The sequence below is a fragment of the Aythya fuligula genome, chromosome 3 (genome assembly GCF_009819795.1).
Source record: "Aythya fuligula isolate bAytFul2 chromosome 3, bAytFul2.pri, whole genome shotgun sequence".
NCBI lineage: Eukaryota > Metazoa > Chordata > Aves > Anseriformes > Anatidae > Aythya > Aythya fuligula.
In genome coordinates, this window is record NC_045561.1 from 57,810,695 (window position 1) to 57,834,045 (window position 23,351).

A 23,351-nucleotide genomic window follows, 5' to 3' on the forward strand; every position below is an offset into this window, starting at 1 on the left:
TGATTGGCCCTCCCCCACACTCCGCTGTCCAATCGGGACGCCCGCCGGGGTCCCCGCCTCTTTAGAACGCGCGGCGCCGGTGGCGGCACCCCCCTCCCCCAACCCCTCCCGGTAGCGGCGGCGGCGGCGGCGATGGCGGCGGCGGGGCTGGCGCGGGCGCTGCGCGGGGCCGGGGCGGTGGCGGGGCCGCGGGTTCGAGGCCCGCCCTGGAGCCGCCCGCTTCCGGCCGCGCCCCGCCGGCCCGCCGCGCACTTCGCCTTCCAGCCCGACCCGGCGCCCAGCGCCTACGGTGAGAGCGGGGCCGGGCCCGGGTCCTCCCCGCAGGCAGGGCTCCGCAGCTGGGCCGGCCCCGGGGGGAGGAGGCTGAGGGGAGGCCTCATGGCGGCCTGCGGCTCCCTCAGGAGGGGAGCGGAGGGGCAGGCGCTGAGCTCTGCTCTCTGGGGACAGCGACAGGACCCGAGGGGACGGCATGGAGCTGGGACAGGGGAGGGTCAGGATGGGGGTTAGGGAAAGGGTCTGCACCCAGAGGAGGGTCAGGCACTGGGACAGGCTCCCCAGGGCAGTGGGCACAGCACTGAGCCTGCCAGAGTTCAAGAAGCGCTTGGGCAATGCCCTCAGCCATGTGGTCTGATTTTGGGGTGGTCCTGTGTGACTCAGTGGTCCTTGCGGGCCCCTTCCTCGCTGTTACCACTCAGCAAATGTTTCCAGGGAAGCTCTCAGCTGTGCCTCGTTAGCAGGCACAGCCGTGCCAGATGTCACAGTGCTGCCTGCACGCTGCCAGCTTCTGCTGAAGCCCTTGTGGGGCAGGCCTGGTGCCGGTGCTGTTTGCGGAGAGAAAACATGCTCTGAAATCCCATGACCAACACTGAAAATGAAATAAAGCAATGCCAATACTGGTCTGGACATCAGTGCTTCTCCAGCTCCACCGTGCACAGTTACTGTCTCCTTCTCCCCCAAGGGCTGATCCAGAAGCCTTTGTTGTAAACAAGATCAGCAGGTCACAGCAGTCAGTGCCAGCAGGTGCTGACAGTGGTTGGACTAACCAGCATTTACTTGCATCAAATGCTGGAGTGATTGTGCCTTGGTAAGAGGATAACCTCAATGCTTGTGTGGGTGATGGGGACAAGAAACAAACAATTGCTGTTCACAGCTCTCCCTCTGCTGTATTTGTGAATGGTGATCGCTTGTAGCTATCTCATAATTTGAATGGTTCCCATAATTTTACAGTTTCCGCCTCTTAAAGGGCCGTGTGTAACAAGTGAAGCTATCAAACATAGGAAGGCAGCTCCCCAGCTCCACTGTGCCGTGACCCAGCTCTTAAACAAAAAAATCTAATGTTACTTAAATTAAAAGCAGGGGAAACTGAATGATGACCATGAGATACTGTACCTGTTGGAAACAGACCGTTTCTACTTTGTGATTTCTTACTCCTGGTTTTACATTTCTTTGGGGTTTTTACTCTCTCCTCACCTTAAACCTCCCTGTAGGCAATCCTCTCCTAGGCTGTGGCTTGTAATCATGAGGTGGACAGAGGTTTTGTGAGCGAAACAGCTACCAAACATCAGCCAGGGAATTCCTTCTTCACTCAGTTTCTGATAAGGCATCATTTTATCTTATTTTATTGGAGAAACTGAGTTGGTCACAGTAGCAGGGACTGGGCTATCGCTTTGATCTTTGTTTTCAGGCCCTTTCTTTTCTTGCAACATTGCAGTGAAGAAGGAGATGTGCAGTAGATCTCAATACAGTGGACAAGTGCTTTCCTTTCACCCTTATATATAGCTGTATAGCTGTTTAGCATCCAGTTTTCCTCCTTACGTGGAGTTTGACCTGACGCTTTCTAGCTGCAGGCCAGAGAGAGGCAGGAGGTGTAGAAAAGTTATGATAGTAATAGGTATCTGTAAATAGTAAAGGCTGGAGCTTAAAAACAAATACATCTAAGTGATAAAGAAAGTTCAATCAGCGCTGATGAACCTCAGGAGAAAGTATGCCTATCCTCAAAACAATAATGCCTATGTTGTTTTTTTCCCTTTTGAAAAATCATTGTATTAATATTTCTTTGTAGTGCTTAGCCTGGAGGAGAAGAGGCTCAGGGGAGACCTCATTGCTCTCTACAGCTACCTGGAAGGATGGTGTGGGGAGCTGGGGGTCGGCGTCTTCTCACAGATAACCAGTGACAGGACTAGAGGGAATGGCCTCAAGTTGTGCTGGGGAGGTTCAGGTTGGAAATGAGGAGACATTTTTTCTTAGAAAGAGCAGTCAGGCACTGGGACAGGTTGCCCAGGGAGGTGGTGGAGTTGCCATCCCTGGTGGTCAAGCAGAGGTTGGACGTGGTGCTTGGGGACAGCGTTTAGTGGGTGATATTGGTGGTAGGAGGGTGGTTGGACCCAATGATCTTGGAGGTCTCTTCCAACCTTTATGATTCTGTGTTTGAATAAGCATTGCAAAGCTGCATCTGCAGCTATGAACATAGTGTTTGAAAAAAGGCTGAGTAGAATTTTAGTCCTTGGGATTGCAAAGTATGCTGTGCTCAATCCCATCTACCCCATAATTTAAGTTTACTCAGCCAGTGAGTCTTTGAGGTTCTCCTCACAGGGATCTTGTTTGTGACTCTTGACTAAATTTTTAGTAAAGTTTCGTACCAGTGTCTTCTAACACATTTTGTGCTTTGAACCACTTAAATATCTAAATAATTCCTTTTACACAGGGGAAACGCAGAAGATGAACCTCTTCCAGTCCATAACAAGTGCCTTGGATAACGCTTTAGCCAAAGATCCGACTGCAGGTATGGTGTACTTGTTAGTGTGTTTTGCTTCGTATAGATGGCATTTTGTTTTGCCTGTTTGTCCAAAATTCCTTTCCAGCTTTACTGATCTTGGTTCATCATTGCACATAAGCAATGTAATATTTTCCAGCCTTTGACGGTCTGGGTAACCTATAACTTTAAAGAAGGTAGCTCATTGTGGCCTGATTAAAAAAGGTTATTCTAAACCCCTCATCTTTTTATTTTTTTATGCAAAACTATTTACTCTTGATTCTTAGAGATAACAGGAGGTCTGTTGCTTCTGTTGTCATCAACAAAGGTGTGATTATAGCCAGATATTTAAAAGAGTTTTTTAATGCCACAAACCCAGCTGCAAAAGCAGTATGATCTTGTTCTGTGAGTTTGTTTTTCTCCTCTAGTGCATTAGTAACACTTTTTGGCACTGCTTATCCACTGTTCGCTTTGAAGTCTGACTAATTGTCTAATCTGTTAGGACAAATCCCATCTTTTGTATCCAGTCTGTGCCTGTATACGTTCCTTCTCAGTTTAGAGCTGTATTCTATACGTCAGCTTTATTTAATTGGACTTAGACAACTGTAGGGGAACTACAGTAGGGGTGCCAGGAACACATTTTAGTGCCATTTCTGTGGTATCAACTATATAAAAGTAGGTAGAATGTTACTCCAGCAGAAGCCTAAACTTCAGCCTTTTAGCTGCTTTAAGGCCCCAGTCTTGCTCCTCAGCATTGCAGGGCTGGATCTGTGTAAAGCCCTTTTGCCAGACCATACTGGAATTCTGCAGGCCAGATCTATGAGCTGTCAAGTATCATCCTACTTACTAAATTAATTAGTGCTTCTTGCAGTAGAAAGCATGTCCTTCATATGGTTCTAGTTGTATGGGAATTGAGCAACTCTTGTCTAAGTAGTGGAAATCCTCGTGCTCGTGTAATCTGTCCAGGAAAATATTTCAGTGGATGAAGAGAATGATAAGTCCATGGAAGTATGCTGATAGCTACATGAAATGGTATTTCTTTTTTTATTTTTTTTTAGTACCAGCTGGCTTGATTTGTATTTTGAAGAAAACTTCAGTATGACTTTTTTCAAAATTTGACATTTTTCAAAACACTATTTACTGAAATCTGTGGATGAAGAATGTGTGTGTTTGCCAGTTGAAGCGGATCACGTAACTTTGGACACTTTTTCGTGGTTGAGCGCTTCTTGGAATTGCTTATATTAATTTAGATGCTGTGATATTATAGAATATTTCAGAAAAATAAATAGATGGTTTAAATGAAACCATGGCTGAATCAATCACATTATTTCTGTTTTGAGACATAGCTGTCTTGCTTTACTAATTCCTCATTAGCCTTTGTTCTCTTCTTGTTACGGTTAGGCTGTGCATGAGGACATCTTAGACGTCAACATAAAATCTTGAAGTAAAATGAAGTGTTAGGTATTTCACATAAAAACGTTTGAAACACTTTGATTAAAAGTAAGATGCATTGGAGTCACGTCAACTTTCCTCCACTGTTCTTATTTTTCAGTAATATTTGGTGAAGATGTGGCCTTCGGTGGAGTCTTCAGGTGTACGGTTGGATTGAGAGACAAGTATGGTAAGCTAGCATTTAAATCTGACAATATTGTCATATTAACATCTCTTTCCTTTTCTACCGTGTATGGTTTACGGGATAAGTGATGAATATGTGGCGTAGAAGTCTTGTAAGTGGACTTTTGTTACTATTTGCCCTTGAAAATATGTTTTGAATGTATTATTGTTTATGTAAGCTTTCAAAGTTGCTGAACTGGCTGATGTAAATTAATTTGTTTTCCATTTCTTCAAATAATTTCATCAGTATAACTTCACATTTTTAAATATTCATCATTTTGGCACGATTTAATTACCATCATCAAATTAAAGCCTCTGAACAGCAATACACAGTGGTGTTTTTCAGTCCTGTCAGTCAAGAACCAGGAAGGGATTACCTGAAAATGGATTTTAAGGTTAACGGATTTTAATGGATTTTAAGTGTTAATGGATTTAACACTTTGTTAAATATAGCATTGTCTAATATGCCTTGGAAATGCAGAAATACAACACAGTATAGAAACGTGTTCTATGCTTGTTCTTTATCCAGAATGCAGTTGGTTTACATATTTGGGAACCTGTGAGAAGGCATTCAGCCTTTGCCTCAAAGAAGTAACCTTTGTGTGTCCACTAAGTAGGGAAAAAAAGATTTGCAAAAGTATATGAAAATTCTTAGTGATAGTTAATTATCTCAGTTGTGATAATTAACTGAATTATGATAGTTAATTATCTCAGACCACAAACAGTTGAGGTGAATTCAGTGGAAGAAAAAAAGTAGTTACTTGCAAGAACTTTTTTGTTGTATAAAAGCTTATTTTCTAAACAAGTCTTAATTAAGAAACTTCTTAGAATAGAATAGTTCAGTTGGAAAGGATCTTCAGAGGTCATCTAGTCCAATTGAATTTTAAAAACTTGCAGGAATTTTCAATAATTGCTTGCATGATCTGTGATGTAAATTAATCCTTATATTGTGTTCATTTGGGAAGAACCTTCTTCTGTTTCTGGGGGACATTCTCCTACAGAAGAGCATCAGTGCTTCATAAGAAAGACATGGGAGGAAAAAAAAGTTATGCTTCTGTTACAATACATGTTCTGAAAAAAATTAAGTGTTGTGAGCCCAGTTCTTTTTGGATAGAGTTAGCCACCTAGTCCTCAGTCTGGAGGAATTTTCAAAGTACTGTTCTTCCCTTTGGTGTGGTTTCTAAGTACTCATTTCTCTACAAGAAGAACTGTTACTGCCCCTAAAAAGAACCGGTGTTCCACATAAGGCATGCGAGGTGATGCGTAGTGATTTACAGGTCTTGGAAACTGGTTGTGGCTAGAGTAACCCGCTGGCTTTTAATATGGGAATTGTCTTCCCCCCGGGCTTTCAAACAGTTTGAAGGATGTTATAAAAATGTTAATGTTTGGCAGTATAGCTCCTTTGAGGCACAAAAATGACTAGCAGCAAGTGATTACATCTATTTTAGCTTTTTCATCTGCTGAAGATGAATTACTGCTATGTTGGAGATCACAAGAAAACAGCAGACTGAAAAAGGGAGAGGAGGAAGACTATTTTTGAGAAATTTTAGCGCCATAGCCATATTTTGTCTTCTTGTTTCTCTGCTTCATTTACTATGTAGATGTTTTCCATGTGTTCAGATGTGCCAGTGCTGTTCACAGGCTGTGACAGCCCCTGCCCCAGAGTGCAGGTGCGCTGTTGAAGTGGGTGCTGCTGAGGGAATGCAGAGAACCCTTTATAAAGGGTGTTACAATAGTCTCAGCGCAGCAGCAGCCTAGGTAGAGTCAAATTTGTTCTGTGGGTGTACAGCGAGGATTTGTAGTGAAATTTTTGTGAAAGACATTTGATACTTAGGGCATTTTTGAATGGAACTCCTTTAAAGCATGGGAGACAACATGAGAAATGGTAGAAGTATTTATAACAGCATTCAAAAAGGGCCAATGAAAGCTAATATTGGTGTTTGATCAGAAAGGGTGCTGCCCTCTTCAATATAGAAGAACTAAGCTTATGTTCCATGTGATTGTACAATAAAATGGGTGGGTATGTAAAGTGAATTGACAAGTTGAATCTGTCTCTTCAGATTCATTCAGACCATTGCCAAGATTGTATTTCCTAGAGGAAAAGTGTCTTTGCTAGAAGAGAGAAACTTTAAAAGCTTTTTGATATGTTTCTATCTTAAAAAAAAAAAGGTTTCTTTTACACATTATGAAAAGATCTTCTTAAGATCCCTTTCTGTCTTGCAGATTCTAAGATTTAGGTCTTGCTGAGAAATGAACTGAAGATGTCGATAGTGATTGAGACAGAAGGTAGTGGAGAAAGCATGACAGGAGAAATAAATCAGTTCTTTATAATTCTTCTGATGAGGTACCCCTAAGTACATGGTGGCAGTGTCTGAACTACAAATTTGGATAGAGAGAGAAGTCTGAAGATAAGAGGTGAACTTAAGAATTGTCCACGTAATGATAATACAACTTTTTGTGAGGCAGGTAAGATGGCACAAGAACTTTTGACTTTTTCTCTAATAATGAAATCCTCTGGAAAACAGGCAATGGCTGGAGAGGAAATGGCAAAGATGAACTACAGGACATACTGAAAATCTAGTTACAATGCTTAGGAGAGCCAGGAAGGACTGAAAGCACAAAAACTGAAGGAATCTAAAACTTCAGCAGGAGCGTGGCTCCCTGTCAGCTTTCTCTTGGAGATGAAGTAAGTTCCAGATGCAGTGCTTGTTTTATGCAGAAGCTAGTCTGAGTAAAACTAGGAGGAATTCCAGACAATTGATGAACAAGCAACCTCATGGATCTTGCCTGTACAATGCAGTTTTACATACTTCTGGCTTTTCTTTCCCCACCTACCTCCTGCATTTATCATCGGCATAATAATAGGAGACACAAGTGGCACAATATGAGGTTGTGTCTATATGTTGATATAAAATATGATGGAGGTAATGTTTTCTTTTTCAGAGTGCTTTTTGCATCTCTGTAGATAATCAAAATCACTAGGTGGCAGTCTATGCCTATAAATACGTAGACTTTCATACAAATTAATAGTTCATTTTAAAACATATTATAGACATGAATGTCTAATTATCAGCTTATATTACAGTAGGGAGAATTTAGTGTATTAATACTCCGTTTTAGTACTATACAGGTGGTGCTTCCTATCCAGACTGTTACTCAAGTATCTCTGGATAGGTAAAGAAGAGGAAAACACTGCTTTTAGAATAAATCATCGTTAAATCTGAAACTTTTTTTTTCCTCCAGAAAAGCCATTTAAGCTCTGCATGTAGTGTTAATACCAGCACAGCTAGAGGCCTGTGCTACCAAGCAAAAGAAGCGCAGCTCATTGACTTTGTAAGGAAGTAAATCCTAGTTTTTGATCCGATGACTTTTTAACATGCTACAAATAATTTTGTTTGAAATGGTTTAATTGAGGAATCATATGCAAACAAGTCAGCGAGCAGAAGTTTCTTTTCTGCAATAGCTGTAACCTAGGATACTGTTTTTTCCCGTACCTCTTATGCCAACATCTGAAATACGCCGATTCCGGCTTTCTGGCATTGTTTGCAACTCATTATTCTTCTATGGATTTTTAGTATGTTTTTACATGAACTGAATGTTTAGAAGTCAGTTGCTGTGTAATCCTCCTTCCTGAAAATGAGTAGACATCTGATTTATTTATTTATTTATTAATGTGGAAAGTACATTTTGGAAAAGGGAAATGAAATAATCTTGTACAGTTTTTTTCTTTGGCCTTTCCCTTAGTTCTTGCATGCTGGATGGCATACTCTGATTTCTTTTTCCCTTCCCAATCACCTCCTGCCAGGTTTTTGATTGTCAGCATTTTGCAGAGGTTGCACACTCTAACCTGCAGAATAGCTTTATTGAAAAAGTAACAAATGTCTGCTGCTCCATACTCCTGCTGTTTGGGGTTGTTTCCTGTCTCTAGAGGAAAGATGTAAACTGTATGATTCATAGCTGGTTCCCTTTCCCACTGTATTTTTGTAGCGTCGGTAATGTGTGCAAACTTTTAAAATTGTTTCTTTAAAGGGATGTACATTTGTTCTTTTGAATAAAATGTTATCTGAACGAAATAGCTGTACATTTGTCTTTGAGTCTGCAGATGGATTTGAAATAATGGTTCTTAGAGTGTAAATAGATGTGCCTGGTTGCTCTGTTTGAAGTGTGAAATAGAATTGCAGCATGTAAAGATCAGTATGTTAACTCTTTCCCTTGTTCATTCCACATTACAACAATACAGAACAGATCAAAAGTAAAGAAATGAGAGGAAAAAATGGAGAAAGTGGACAGAAGTAAAGACTGATAAGCAAGAATAGCAGAAATAGAGATTGAGAAGACATGCTACTCATAAGAACGCCAGAGCAGTCTAAATGGAAACTCCAAAGAAAGGTCCACATAGCCTAATGTGGCTCAAAATGAAGATTTTTGGGAAGTTCATGTAACCAGACACAGTATAGTGTTGAAATGTAATTATTTCATTGATCTATTAGAGCATATAGGCTTGTTTTATAAATTACCCTTTTATGTTTTATTATACTGATGCATCTATAAGTGAAAATAAAGTTTGTAGATTTTTTTCATCCAAACCAGACTTAAAAAATAAAATGTTGTGAAATGAATAGGAGAAAAGATTGTAAACAGTGATTTGTGTCTTTTCAATTTGTCCAGGGTATTTTCTTGCAAATTGGAAAATTGCAGAAGAAAAATAAAATCAAGCAAAGGAATAGTACTTGTATTGAATCCCATGGGCACAGGGGGAGTTGAATCAAAGATTTCCCCTGTGGAAAACTTCAGACACATCAAACAGCAAGTGACTTAACTGCATATGAAACCACAGTTATAGAAAGAAAATAACATCCTTATGTGAGGATGACCTAGCCACATCATTCGTAATCGGCTGGATGCTTTAAAAGTGATTTTATTTATCACTTCCATATTTGTTTTCCTCTACTTTCTGCCTGCCTTACAGAATTGGATCCCTGAAGGACAGGGTATGCTTTGGGACGATCTAAGTGCCAAGGCTGGTTTTAGCCTTCAGTGATGGAGATTCTGTGGCTTCCCTACACACACTGTCCCAGTGCAGGATTATTCTTACAGTTCAAAGCTTTTTCTTATTGGTAGATCTTCTCTGCATTCTGGTTGCTGCCACTGAATGATACGGACCATCCAAAACTGAATACCTTACTCTGCTTGGGTCTTACCGAGAAAAACAGGATTGCTTACAGCTTTCTGTTGATACATCTCGTGATAATGCTAGCTTGTCCTGCAGCACTGCTGTTTGTTTCCAGTGTCTGACCCACTGTAATCCCGGGATGTTATTCTGCAGATCTGGTGTCTAAGGTGTAAGCTTCTGGGTGAGTTTTCAGGGAACACTTCATTCTCAGTAAATGAATGGTTTGTTTATAGTCCAGCAAAATATTTCAGGAGGTTTTGTTTATCTGGCCCTGGAGATGGCTGTACTGCACCATGCCCAAGACATGCCAGCATTTCTAAAATTGTGGTAGTCATTCTTAGGAGAAAAGCTTTTACTTAGACACAAAATATTTTTATGAGCTTATGAGCTGCAAAAACACACTGAAGGCAAACTGTGTTTAAATGAAATACCTATGGGGAAAATCTGGATGAGAAGATAAAGCTGACCCCAGGTTCTTATGGTATTTGCTGAAGTTTCTTGGCTAAGGATAGAATATGCTTTAGAAATTGTTTAATGTCCTGACAGCTTTTAGAAGGTTCTTCCACTATTTCATGCTCCTGAAGCTGAGCAAATAGAGGTAGATATAAATTTATTTATTTTAAATTCTTGTAGTGTGCCTCCAAAATCCATAAAATGAAATGTTTTTATTGTGACTGATTTTTTTTTGTTAGTCATTTCAGGCAGTTGGTTATTGTGGAGACATCACAGCATGTTACTGCCCAGGGAGTGGAGATCTGTCAGTGGAGGTTCTGGGTCTGTGCTCATGGTGCCAGGCATTGCATTGCATGGTCAGAAAGTAGCTGAAAACAGCAGGAATAGGCTGGTTATGGCAAGTAGCGTGGTGCATTAATGCCTCCTGCAAGCTGCTACTGGTTGGATATTCTTGTAGCTGGTGGGGAGGTGCTCTATTTTTTTTTTTCTGTGAGTTTCTTTTAATCAATAATCATGGGGCCTTCTGCATCCTGTAAGAACATAGCAATAAGCTGTTACAGTGAAGAGAAAAACTCAAGCTAAAGTAGCATGAGAAATGTGGTTGGGGGTTATTGTATAAAGAGATGGATATTGAATGTTTTTTTTTTTTTTTTTTTTTTTTGCCTCAGAAGCAGACTGCAAGGTTATTGAAGAAGCACTCTGCTACCTCTTTTATGTTAGTTCTTGTCCTTACTGACATAGTGCATGTGGCTGAATGAAGCAGTTGGGTATTTTTGATGTGTCAGACTTAAGCTGAGGGTGGAAAATTTTATTCAGAGTTAAAAATGACTGGTTGGTATACATAGATTGAGTAAAATCTAGGAAGTCTGGAGTTTGGTTATCCTTGTATCATTGTGGATAGATTTAAGCAGATAATTCTGCAGCTTTTTTTTTTTTTTTTTTTTTTTTTTTTTTTTTGCCTGGTTCGTCCAGAGCAGTTTGGCAAATTTGGGATTTTGTTCTGATTTATAACAATGTCTTTGAACAGTAACATCTGGAGAACGTGTTCCAGACTCATTACACAATAGTACATTTTGTTCATTTTCATCTTAAATAGCCAATTCTTTTCTTAAGATTTACAACTAGGAAAAGAAAATATATTTGAGAATTTGGTACGGTGTAGTATGTACTTTTACACTGTATATTGATGGGATATTGATATAAAGAAATAAAGGTCAGAGCTGAATATTTTGTTTTTAGCTTTGCTTTTAATTTTTTAAATTGTTCTGATAGCGTTCAGATTGTGAAAACAATGAATGTTTTGTCAGAGACCTCGCTAATTTTATTGTGATTCGCTTTATATGTTGTAAATCCGAGGGAGAGATAAGGATATACTTTTTAATAAGAGCTCTGGGCTCAATATCAAGTTGTAAGAAAGCTATTCTAACACATTTTTAAGATATCTCAAGATATGTTTCTGGGCAAAAAGTACGCACTGCTGCTGAACTCCATCAAGATGGAATTTTCCACTTCATAGAATACTTGCACTGAAATGTTTAAAAATCATATTGGAGCAATACCGTGTCAAGGAGGATGAAACTTCACTCGTCAACAATGCAAGATGGATTTTATGGACGTAACTAGTATTTGCAGTCTGTATCGATACCAGCTCTTCCTGCATATTTTTTTTGGCCACGTCTCAGGTGTCAGTCCTGATGCCTTTACTATTCCTTAAGTGGAGTTACGTGATTCTCGGTTTCCTTGGTTGGTCCTGTGATCAGTCCGACTTCTGTTTCATTTGTACTCATCACGTGGGACTGATTTACTGTTTTTTCTGCCTCTGTGGTTGGTGATGAGAGTGCAGTAATTATCACCGCTTCAGTTTAAGAAGGTGCTGCAGCCTTTATTACTGGGGGTGCAACACTTTGAGTTTTCTTTCATGTAATTTGTTAGAAGCATGGAAGGGTCAAACTGCTCAAGACCACTGCCTGTGAGTCCAGTCAAATGTCTAAGCACCTTTGTGACAGAAGCACTTTGAGGAGCAGGTTAAACTTAATTTAACTTGATTTGATCTCATCTTCTAGTGACTAGACTGACATAACACACTGCCAATTCATTATAGAAAATCTAGAAAAATCTTTCTGTTAATTTGTAGAAACATTGAATCCTTGTCTGGCAAGGATTTTTCACTCTCATATGGAAGCACCAGTTATAGATCAGTTCATTGATATTTCTCATGCACATGCTTTGCATTACCTGTGAGATAACCTGTTTTTCGTTACTGCAGATGACTGGTCATTCAGTACTCCTGATTACTATTTATCAGCATTAAATCTCTGCTGTTGGGTTGAGAACAGTTGCATCACAACCTAGGGTAGAGGCAACATGCTTTCAAACTTTCATAAAATATTTCTACGCTACTGATACTAATGAGTGTGGGAGAGGCTGCCTTGTATTTATTACAGTTTTGCTTCTTCCTTGGTTTGTCATCTAGATAGTTTACCCAGCTTGTTACAGCAGAGTTTTCATTACCATATTTTAATTCTTAGCTTTTTCCTATTGGATAACTTGTCATGTCAGGTAATGTTGCAGGTCCTCTGAAAATGCATGGGACTTCTCAAATAAAGCTGATATACAATAGGTTACACCTATATATAAATGTTTGGTAGATGTTGATTTTAGAGCTTATTTTTTGCAAGTGAGTATTCTGTCATCTGGTATAGCTTTGCAAGTCTCTCAAGTCAGTTATGCTTTTCTGCAAGCGTGCTTCTCACAGCAAAAATTTTTGGTGGGTGAGCAAGGATTGTTACTGCTGGTGGAGCAGACAAATGCCGCGGTGTGGTTAGGCACAGTGCTTTTTTCTTTAGGCTGGTATAACTTGGTGTATGAGCCAGACGAGCAGAATGTGGGATCAGGAATTGGCTACCTGCACAGTCATCAACAAACATCAGTTCTGATGAGTAAATCTGCTGCCTTGATGTGAGCTGCTGATAGAACATTTTTCGAACAGCGTGGAGCTGAATCAGTGCTATTTTATCAGCATCATGAAGTGCTTCCATCAGCAGGGCAGGTGCAGACATAAGAAGTTTGGGCAGTCAGCATGTAGCCTTGCTTGGGGCCACTAATGAACCATAGAATAATAAGGGTTGGAAGGAAGAGTCCTTGAAGGTCATCTGCTCCAAACAGATAATCAAAGTAGAGTCAGTGTAGGTTGCTGCTGGTCTTGTTCAGGTGAGATTGGGATATGGCCCAGGAAGGAGCTTATATGATCACTCTGGGCAGCCTGTTCCAGCATTTGGCTACCATCAGAGTGATTTTTTTTTTTTTCCCCACATATATAATCATTTTCCCTTTTTGCATCTTTGTTTCACTAATCACTGTGTACCTGAAAAGAGTCCAATCTTGCCCCCCCTTCTGAAAAGCTTGGCTGCTTTTCTATTATGGAAGGATTAAGTGGCATATAAATTTGCTGGCCATTTGAAGTTGATGCAAAAGCTTTGCATTAACCTCCCTGACCTCTCCTTTTCCCACTTGCCTGCTGATAATTAGATAATATATTTTGTCATTTTTCCTTTACTCCTTAGCTGTTGGTGGGATGCTAGTTTGTCACAAATGGCAGGAAATCTGATGCGGGGGAGAGGGACAGAAAAACAAGTTTACCCTGTGTGCTTTGGGTAGGTAGAGCTGTTAATAAATAAATTTTCCTGGGTCTTCCCTCATCCAGAGAGCTGTAAACCTGACAATTAACTTAATGGTTAATGTTATGTTCGTGTTAGGAACAACTTTAAAATTTACAAAGTTTTACTAGAAAGTTTCTTTTCATTGCACTTTCAGTTTAGTTACTGGGCAGATGATAAGACTTGGTAAGAATAGTATAAGATTATAATAATATGACTGAGGAGGCTGTTCCCCATCCGTAGTAACATTTTCTTTACGCTCCAGTAGTTCTCCCAAGTCTGATATTGTTTAGGTTCTTTGAGGATTAAAAGAATATACAATAAACATGCTTTTCTTGTAAGGGAGTCTTGGGGAGAGGAGATGAAAATACAGTTTGTGTGTATGGAGCACTTGGAAGAAAAATGTACCATCTTGAGTGAGAAAACATCATGTTGAGAACAATTTGAACTAGAGCTGCTACTTCCAATATTCAGGTCTATTCACGTGTATGAATGCCTTGGAAATAGAAATCAGAGAGGACTTGAAAGGAAAATCTTACTCTTCAGCTGTTACTTGAAGTACTTTTCAGAGGTGTTGGTTATTCAGTGGGGCAAAAGAAATCTGGATTGACCTGGAATAGGAATCCCTTAGTTCGTTCGTTCTTCGCAGCTACCTGTGAAGATGGGTATCCTTTTCTTTGGGCAGCACTGTGGTCATTACTGCTTCAGAAAAAGATTTTTTTTTTTTTTTTAAACTAAGTTATTTTTTTTTTTTTTTCCCCAAGTGAAGCTTAACTGAAATTCCTGTAAACGTGAAACCATGTATGAAGACTTATTTCTCACTTGGCAGTAGTAAATAGTAAAACTTTTGTATGGAGGAAGTTGGGCTGTCATTGCAAAGTAGAGTGCTATAGCAGATTTTGCAACGCCAGAGGAAGGAGCAGATAATGTATTTTACTGCGTGCAAATTTCCTTTCTGACCCATTCTTCCATCGCTCACAGTTTTGTGAAATGTCTTTTTTTTTGGTCTGAGCTGTGTCTGATTGCCAAAACATGACTTCTTGGATTATTTAAGGAAAGGGATGGAAAACCGCCATGGAATTAGCTGCTAATTAGTCAAAATTCAAATGAATTTTTCTTTCACCTGAGTCTTGGGACTAGGAAAATCTAAAGGTTGGACAGATTGTGTTAAATTACAGTAAAGAATAGATTTAGTAGATGTACATCTACAAGGAGTCCTAGATATTCTAGAATTATAATAGTTCTCCAAGGGCACAATTGATTGGAAGTCGATTCTTTCTACCTGAATTTTCTACACAATCTCCCCAGTGAATAACTGCCAAGAAGCTAGTCTGCTGGGATTTCCTTGTCTTTCCAGCCCTTTACTTTCCCTTGTGCATCTAAGATTGTTGCACTTAAAGACAGAATATATTTAGCTTGTTGGATTCTTTTATTTGACTTCTAATGGGTATTTTTAATGGAAGTTACTGAGAGAGATCACAGGGACAAATGATCTATACAAATCTATACAGTGCCTGTATAGATTGCTGATTTATTTATTTATTTTAAGATGCTTTTATTTAAACAAAAGTGATGTACAAGTATCTTAATAAACAAATGCCTTTAAGTAAATCAACAGTGCTACCCAACTCACCCAAATCTTCCAACATAAGCTCTTACAGAGCAAAAGGCTGCAGAGAGCTGGAGCCTTGGGTGATGTGTTAGTATATAGAAGATTTTATACTGTTTGAACAACTCATTTTTGGAGATAAATTAAGACCGGAACATGTTTCATTGCAGATACTGAAAGCTGAAATACTTTTTTCCTGACAGCTTGGAATAAATAAAGAAGAAGCAGGCCAAAACATTAATGCATAATAATCGACTACATATGCCTGTAAACATGTGTTCTGTTAGGTTGCTATGAAACTTCCCTCTTGGAGGAGAAGATGACTGTAAAACTGAGTTAAAGCTGTTGCCCCTTAGGCAGAGGATCAGTGGTAATTTGAACATTTGTGAGGTGCTTAACTCTTTGTTCCAAAAATCACACAGACCAGTCTTGTTTTTATTCAAATAAAAATAGTTCAGAGGGGGAAGAAGGAATCGTTTATAAAAAATGGCTTTTAGTCAGCTACTGCTTTTTTTTTTTTCCTCAGTATTTAATCTTTTCAGATTTACCTACTGTGTATTTATTCACTTTCTTAACACACATACAATCTTTCTGAGTTGTTGGGATGGAGACATGAGGATAAGCATCCATTTTTCGCATAGTCCTGTGTGCCATCTTGTTTAACTGCACGAATAAGGGCACCAACATGTTCGGATGGCTGAAAGTCGGGTTGCTGATCAATCTGGGCAGGTTGATTAAAGTGGACAAAGGCATAATGTCTGTCTGCAGAGGCTGACGCACGTGAGTTCAGATAATGCAGAGGTATTACTGCCACCTGTAGTGAAAAGCCAGCTTGCTGAGTCTGCGCTCATTTGTTTTGAGCTACTTGGCTGACGCAAGTAATAGGGGAAGGGTACATTTAGGAAATGTTTCTTCATAGATATAGAAATGAAATATGGAATGACAAAGTATCTCTGGCTTATTTGTTTGAGTTAGATTTCAGCTGAGTGAATGGTTTGCCAAGGTTGATAAGAATGACTTCATCAAAATGATGTCCTTTTCACATTTGAAAAATAGGTAAAAATACATAGGGTTTAAATTTTCAGTGTTTAATTTTTTTGTATTACTTTTATTAATGATTTTCTTATTGCATATATACAAACAAGAGGCTAAAGCCATACCATAAAAGTTTTAGTGTTCAGGGAAATTAGTAAATTTGTTTTATCCTAACAATGTGTATATCTTTAATCTTAAAACGCTAGCTTTTATGTAAAAGAAATACTTACTGAAACCCTATCCAAGGCTTGTTTTCCCATCTAATGAAAAGGAGTTTTTTAGGCTTTGCTTGTAAGAAGGGGTCAGTATTATTGTTTTACATCTTAAATAGAAAACATTACTGAGTAATGAATCTTATTCATTGAGAATTACCTGACTCTGTCTTTACTGCTTTAAGCTATAGTACCTCAGGGTACTATAGTGCCTTTAGTTCTGAAAGCCCAGACGAGGTGGTTCAGGCTACCCATGTTATAACTGTCATGGTATATTTCATATTTGCTTTCACTGATTCTCACTTGATTTATTGTACTCCATTGATAGCAGCATACTGCCTCTAATTTAGTATCTCAAAATATTTTCAGCAGTTTTATTGGGATGTCTTTTATATTCAGAATCACAGAAAGGAATATTAGTGTGGTAGACCTAAAATGCTTTTAAATTCATTCATCTCCCCAAAATTGATATTAAACAATTATTTTTGAAGTTCTTATAAAGTACTACTTGAAAACTAATTTTACAAGGTTGTTCAAATCCATTTAAATTTGAGGGCGATATATATTTTTTTAATAGAACCAATACATGAGGCTATTTCAGTGTACTTTGAAAAATCCATTCTTAAGTAATAAGGTTAGGTAAGCTTTGCATGATTTGACTTTTCCAGGGCAATTCTCAGCAGTCTGTTAACTTTCTTATGTGACTGTACACATTGCCAGCCTGTGTTATCCTCCGATCTGTGCTGTGTCCATGACTTGTCTTTCAGCGTGGTGTTTGAGAGAGAGGAATCGTGACCAAATGGAATAGTATACTCCAGAAGAACAAGAAGTTGAAATGTCCTAACCATCCCTTCCCCAGCTACTTACTGTTATACTGGTTTTCAGACTCCCATGAAATGCAGTGAATTAAAACAAAACAAACAAACAAACAAAACCTACAACATTTTGGAGATTTCCGTTTGTCTGTATATGATCAAAATGCCATGTGAGTGAATAAAAGTGAAATGCATTTAGCTGCCAATAGACTTCTATGAAGGAGGGAAGTATAATTATGTCTTGGTAATGTTCATGCATTCCTAGCTTGGTAAAATATGAGTTGTTTTAAATTAAACAAACAAAACACCATTGAACGCATCAGTGAAAGAAGGGAAATAAAATGTCAAATTCAAGGCATGCTAGACTGAATACGGAAGAGGGGGAGAGATGTTTGTCAGCTGTTGCAGATGGATGTGGGTCCGGGGACAGCTCTGGAGGCTGCGTGTGAAGCAGGGCTTCCTTGCAGTGATGAGGCCTGGGGGCAAATATGCATTTGTATAGGTGCTTCATGTTCCTTTTTCCTGGCTAAAAATTACTTAGGCTAAAGAAAGCTGGCTGATCATTGGGTTCTACAGGTCCTGAAAAATAAAAATGTTGATGTTAAATGGCAGCCTGGATTGCCAAGGCCACTACAGGTGGTATTGATATCTATGGCATATCTGAGCAAGGCGAAGGCCGCGATGCCTGTCAGGGGAGGAATCGAGGACAACTTGTACAGTGTGTGGTCACCCTAGTTTCAAAAATCATCTTATGTTCTAGTTACAGAATTTCTTCTCATGGCACTATTTTCCTTCTCTGCCCTATGGATTATTTTTGTGTTCTGCAGAAATGGGGCTAAATAGCCCTGGAAGCCCTTATTCTATATAGGAAGAGGAAAGGACTGATGTGACTGAAACTTTCCCCTTTTGTCAGCTTTTAAAGGAAGACACAATTCCTGTTTGAATTTGGAACTTTTTTTTTTTCTTTTTGTTAAATTTCTCAGCAGTAAAGCCAAGAAATGATTGACATCTATGGGAAATGACTATAATTGAAGATAATAAAAACAAGCTACGTCTTCTATGAGAATCTTCCCCACTTCTGGATTTCCCAGAATATTCTCTTTTTCTCTGGGAACCTTTTTGGGCCGGAGATGTTTTTATGTAGTGATATCGACAGACAAATTGGTAGTTCTAGTAAAGGAAGAATAAAAATAGGCAGGCTAGTCATGTTACTGAGGCACACTAGTAAAATAAATGCCCAGCAACAATAAATGGCAGTGCTATGGAGGTACTGCCATTCAGACTTCCTATGCTATTTTCAGGCTGAACAACTTTTGAGATTATTACCTGCAGCGATCATTTATTACTGTTTTTTCCAGGAGCTGTGAAATGAAGTACAGATGACCCACATCTGGAAATTACTTAGATCAGCTTGCTCATAAATCTTGGATATGAGAGCTAGTTGGTCTTCCCACTTGTGAAATGTTCTGAGATCTGCAGGGCACTCTGCTCTGATTCAGAGTTGATTGGGATAATACTGGATGGGTGTTTGGCATCCAGACAGCAAAAATAACTTTAACAAAATTATAGCATAGCTTTTGAAATATTTGGAATGAAATTTTAATCGCCGAGCTAGCTGTGGTAACATTCTTCCCATCTTCTGTAGGAATGGCAATACTAAGAAAGTCCATACAAGTCCCAAGAAATGAAAGCTAGAAAACTTCTAGGAAATTAATTTTATAAACAAGAAGCAGTACATGTGTCCTTAAAAGATCACAGGGATCTGTTTCAAACACAGATTTGTAAGAAATAAGTCAAAGTCATGGAAGTTCAAAATCACTAATTTCAGAAAAAGCACTTCCCTCAAAAAAGACAATTTTTAAGGTGCTTCAAAGTTTCTTCTGTCTTGTTTAGAAAATTGTGGAGTGTCCTGAAATTGTGATAGCCCTTTGTACATGTGATGATGACTTGCATAGCCTCACTGACACTGCCAATGTTCTAATATCATTGGATGGCATTTAAAAACAACAACAACAACAACAAAAACTTACCTTAATTACCTTTTAATGTTCCTGTTGGGGTGAGAGAGAGAGAAATGCAGAGGGAGAGCCAAAAACTAATTCCTCATCTGTCAAACACCAAAGCAAAGTAACACTTGAAGTATGAAACTCACCATGTAGAGCACACGGACAATGCATGAGCAGTGACAGTGCTATGCTGGGTGATGTGTGAAGATGAAAAACACATATATGAAAGATTTGTTAAACATGCCTTCCTGTATCATAAATACAGCTGTGGGTAGTGGTTCTGCTTCTATCATCCGTTTCCGAACCCTCCTGTTAGCTTCCCTTTCTCCAGTTTATTAAGTTACAACTATTGAAACTAGGAGTTTTCAGAGTAATAATATTTCCTAACTATTAATTCATTAATCTTTCTTTTATTAGTTACTTGTTTAGTGGTTAGCAAGCTACTGTTTAATTTACTCCATAGCCACTGATGTTCTCCTTGCTCAATTTTTTTTCCATCCAGTTTGAAGTCTTGGCATATTCATGCACAATGCGCTCTTGTGGAAACCTGCTGTCCATCTCCCAGTGCTCTAAAAGGAAAATCTAATAGCATCACTAGGTTCTCTTGTTGGTCATCTGAGAGAGTATGGTACTTCTAGCAAATACTTTTACATATGTCTCATAGAAGAAATTTTAATGGTGTTTCGTCTCTCCTCCTCCTTGTTTTTAATTTAATGAAATGAACAATTTCATATTTACCCATTAGTTGATGCATATTTGGAATCTGAAACTGGCATAGCACAGAAATACATCAGAGTTAAAATGACTTTTTGCACTCTACAGGGTGGATACAAAACAGAATATTGGTTTTGTCTTATGCCTTCAACAGCAGAAACAGCCTTTTTTTTTTTTTTTTTTTCCTCTTGCCTTGGAGATGAACCAAATTATTTAGGAAATGTGGTCTTATCTTCCAAAGGGTGGTTAGACTGGGCTCTGCTTGTGGGGATTGTTGGGAGTATACTCTCGATAAATGCCTTTGTACAGCCATGTACATTTGAGTATGGACAGATCATTTTGACTGCCTGGATTAAAAAACAAACATTTGACGGAACACTTCTGTACTGTAAGCTTTCTTAATGCTTGTAAGTATTTTTTATACCTCCTGTATAAACATGGCTATGCACATTTATCTGTATCTACATCAGAACAAATTATTTTCCTTGAAGTGCTAATAAGAATATTGTAAATTACTTAAACTGTTTTTATCTTGCCTTTTGTTTCTCCCTGTCTTCCTCTGAGCAGTTACAAATTAAAGTATTCTTATCTGTAATGGATGTTATGATTGCTACACTTAAAAAGCCCATCTAAAGAGCCATGTGCTTAATTGAAGAGGATTTGTTTATAACTTGAGTATTTCTGGGGCTAGGTTTTCCACTTAGAACCAGTGTATTAAAGAAATTGTTCTTGTTTTATAGGTAAAGATAGAGTTTTCAATACGCCCTTGTGTGAGCAAGGAATTGTTGGATTTGGTATTGGAGTTGCTGTTGCAGGTGCTACGGCCATCGCAGAAATTCAGTTTGCAGATTATATTTTTCCAGCATTTGATCAGGTTAGTATTTAGAGATTTGAATGAAGTAAAATGAAATGTTGTGGCTTTATGTTTAAATTATTCTTCTGTTCACATTTATATTGTTTTAAATATATATATATATATATATATTTGCAAAAATATCCACAGATGTATTACTAATATTTATGCATACTTTAAATAAACAGGAAGATACCAGGGCCAGGTTGAAGTCCTGATTAACTAATGTAAATTAAAGATGTGGTTTGAAGCAAATGTCTGTCTTTGATTTTATTATTGGTTTTGTAGCCATGTTGACTTAAGCAGCTTTTAAATTCCCCAGCTGTGTCTTCCCCACACCATCTCTCACTTCTCTGTGTGATTGCAGCGTGATCACATGATAAACCACAAGTTTAAATGGGGCTGATGGACTGTCTGGGAATGGGGAAATAATGGGGCTATATGGCTACCCTTGAGGTCTGGGCATTTAGCTTGAACACGCTAAATTACTGGATTGCTTGCCTTGGAAAATGTTTGCCTTTCTACTGACTTAGAGGAATCTTTTGCTTCTAATTTGGTTCTGTGAATTGGAGCATGGAGATGATGATGTATTTACATCTCCTGCATTGTAGATGTTTAATGATATGCAACTAAGGGTATTGGATGCTACTTTTGTAAATGGAAAGGATTTTGTTTTGTTTTCCTTTCCAGATTGTTAACGAAGCAGCAAAATACCGTTACCGCTCGGGAGATCTGTTTAATTGTGGCAGCCTCACCATCAGAGCCCCCTGGGGTTGTGTGGGTCACGGTGCACTGTATCACTCTCAGAGTCCAGAAGCTTTTTTTGCTCATTGTCCAGGAATAAAGGTACGGTAATTCACATTTGACAAAGATTGATTTTGAATGAATCAGAGTAACCAGACTAATGAGTCTGAGTGCAGGCAGGCAAAGGAGGATGGAAGTAAGAAGACACAGCAAAAAATCTGAATATGCTAATTAAGTACTGTTAGAAGTCTGCTATTTATAAAGCTTAAACTGTATTAAGAGTTTAAGAATTTGTAACCATAATAGAAACAAACTTCAGCAGAAGTAGCATTTTGTGTGTGTGCTTTTTGCACCAAAAGCATATATTCTGCATTTGTTTGGTGTCTAGCATTGTACAGAAATTAAAAACTAACAAATAGGGCTTTCCTTTTTTTTTTTTTTTTTTTTTTTTTCCCTCTCTCTGCATCTGTCATTGAAGCGCATTATAAAGTTGATTCATATGAATGACAGTGACAGGACAAGAGATATTTAGTGCAAATTGAAACACAGGAGGTTCCCTCTGAGTGTCAGGAAACACTTCACTGTGTGGGTGGGTGACTGAGCACTGGCTTAGGTTGCTCAGAGAGGTGGTAGAGTCTCCCTGCTTGGGGACATTCAAAAGCCACTTGGTCCTGGGCAGCCTGCTCTGGGTGGTCCTGCTGGAGCAGGGGTTGGAGCAGATGGCCTCGAGAGGGCCCTGCCCACCTCAGCCATTCTATGACTCTGCGGATGATAAATCGGGGCAAGCTTTCAACATAAGAAAGTGGTGTATCTTGAATGTTGATTTCTTCTAGCATTTTGATAGATAAGTTTCCTGGTGAAGATAGAGGGGACGGGTCTGTTAATCTCTGATTAATCAAGTACTGCTTGCCAGTTCTCATTTTTTTCTGAGTAAATTCGGTGTCTATGGACTTGTACTTTTGGATTAACTGGCATCCAGTCCATTAAGAAATGACTCACAGCTTGATTAATGTGAAGGTCTTAAGCAAAGTATTTGTATTTGTATGCTGGAAACACATATTCATTGTTTATATTTTGTTTAAACTTTTGCCTTAATATTATTTCTGTGTTCCAAAATGTCAGATATGACTTTTTTTTTTTTTTTTTTTTTTTTTTTAATAGGGAGGCCATTTCTACTTGCTTCTCTTTAATTAAATAAGAGCTTGTATTATTCACACTTTATGGCATGTTATTCACATTTTTTTTCATGATATTTGGGAAAAGGAATACATCTTTTTTCTTTGAGGTGTTTGTATACTAAACTTGAAAATTTTTCCCTATATAGACAAAAGTAAACTACAAAGTCTCTTTCCAGGTAATTGAATCAAAGGGTTTCTCGAGCTTGTTCAAAAACTAGAGTAGTTTATTATGGCATAGAAGAAGAATGTAGACCTGGCATCAGTATCTTAATCTTAGAAAGTGTCTAATATATGGTGGTCTTTGTTGGTTGATCTCAAATCTTCATATTGAACAAAGTGCTTAGGTTTTGTAGTCTGTTGATTAAAAGTTCAGTGCAATCTAATACTACTGTGTTTAGTCTTCTGAATAATAATTTCATTCTCTTCTCTCATCTTTGATCTTCCTTCTTTTTCTTTTCTTTATTTTCTTCTTTAAGTGTAAATGTATGTAAGGAAAATACCCTTCCAGATCAACATCATAAACTGTATAGCTATACC

General features: G+C 38.7%; 1 protein-coding gene across 1 annotated transcript in view; it reads left to right on the plus strand.

Moving 5' to 3' along the window:
• The first annotated feature begins 210 nt into the window (after positions 1 to 210).
• BCKDHB (branched chain keto acid dehydrogenase E1 subunit beta) overlaps positions 211 to 23,351 on the plus strand; it is a 122,718-nt gene continuing 99,577 nt past the window's right edge. Inside the window, exons 1-5 of the mRNA XM_032185236.1 lie at positions 211 to 289; positions 2,705 to 2,782; positions 4,305 to 4,373; positions 20,780 to 20,913; positions 21,583 to 21,738. Of these exons, the coding sequence (XP_032041127.1) occupies positions 2,719 to 2,782; positions 4,305 to 4,373; positions 20,780 to 20,913; positions 21,583 to 21,738 (423 nt within the window). The 5' untranslated portion in view covers positions 211 to 289; positions 2,705 to 2,718. The remainder of the gene's footprint in view (positions 290 to 2,704; positions 2,783 to 4,304; positions 4,374 to 20,779; positions 20,914 to 21,582; positions 21,739 to 23,351) is intronic.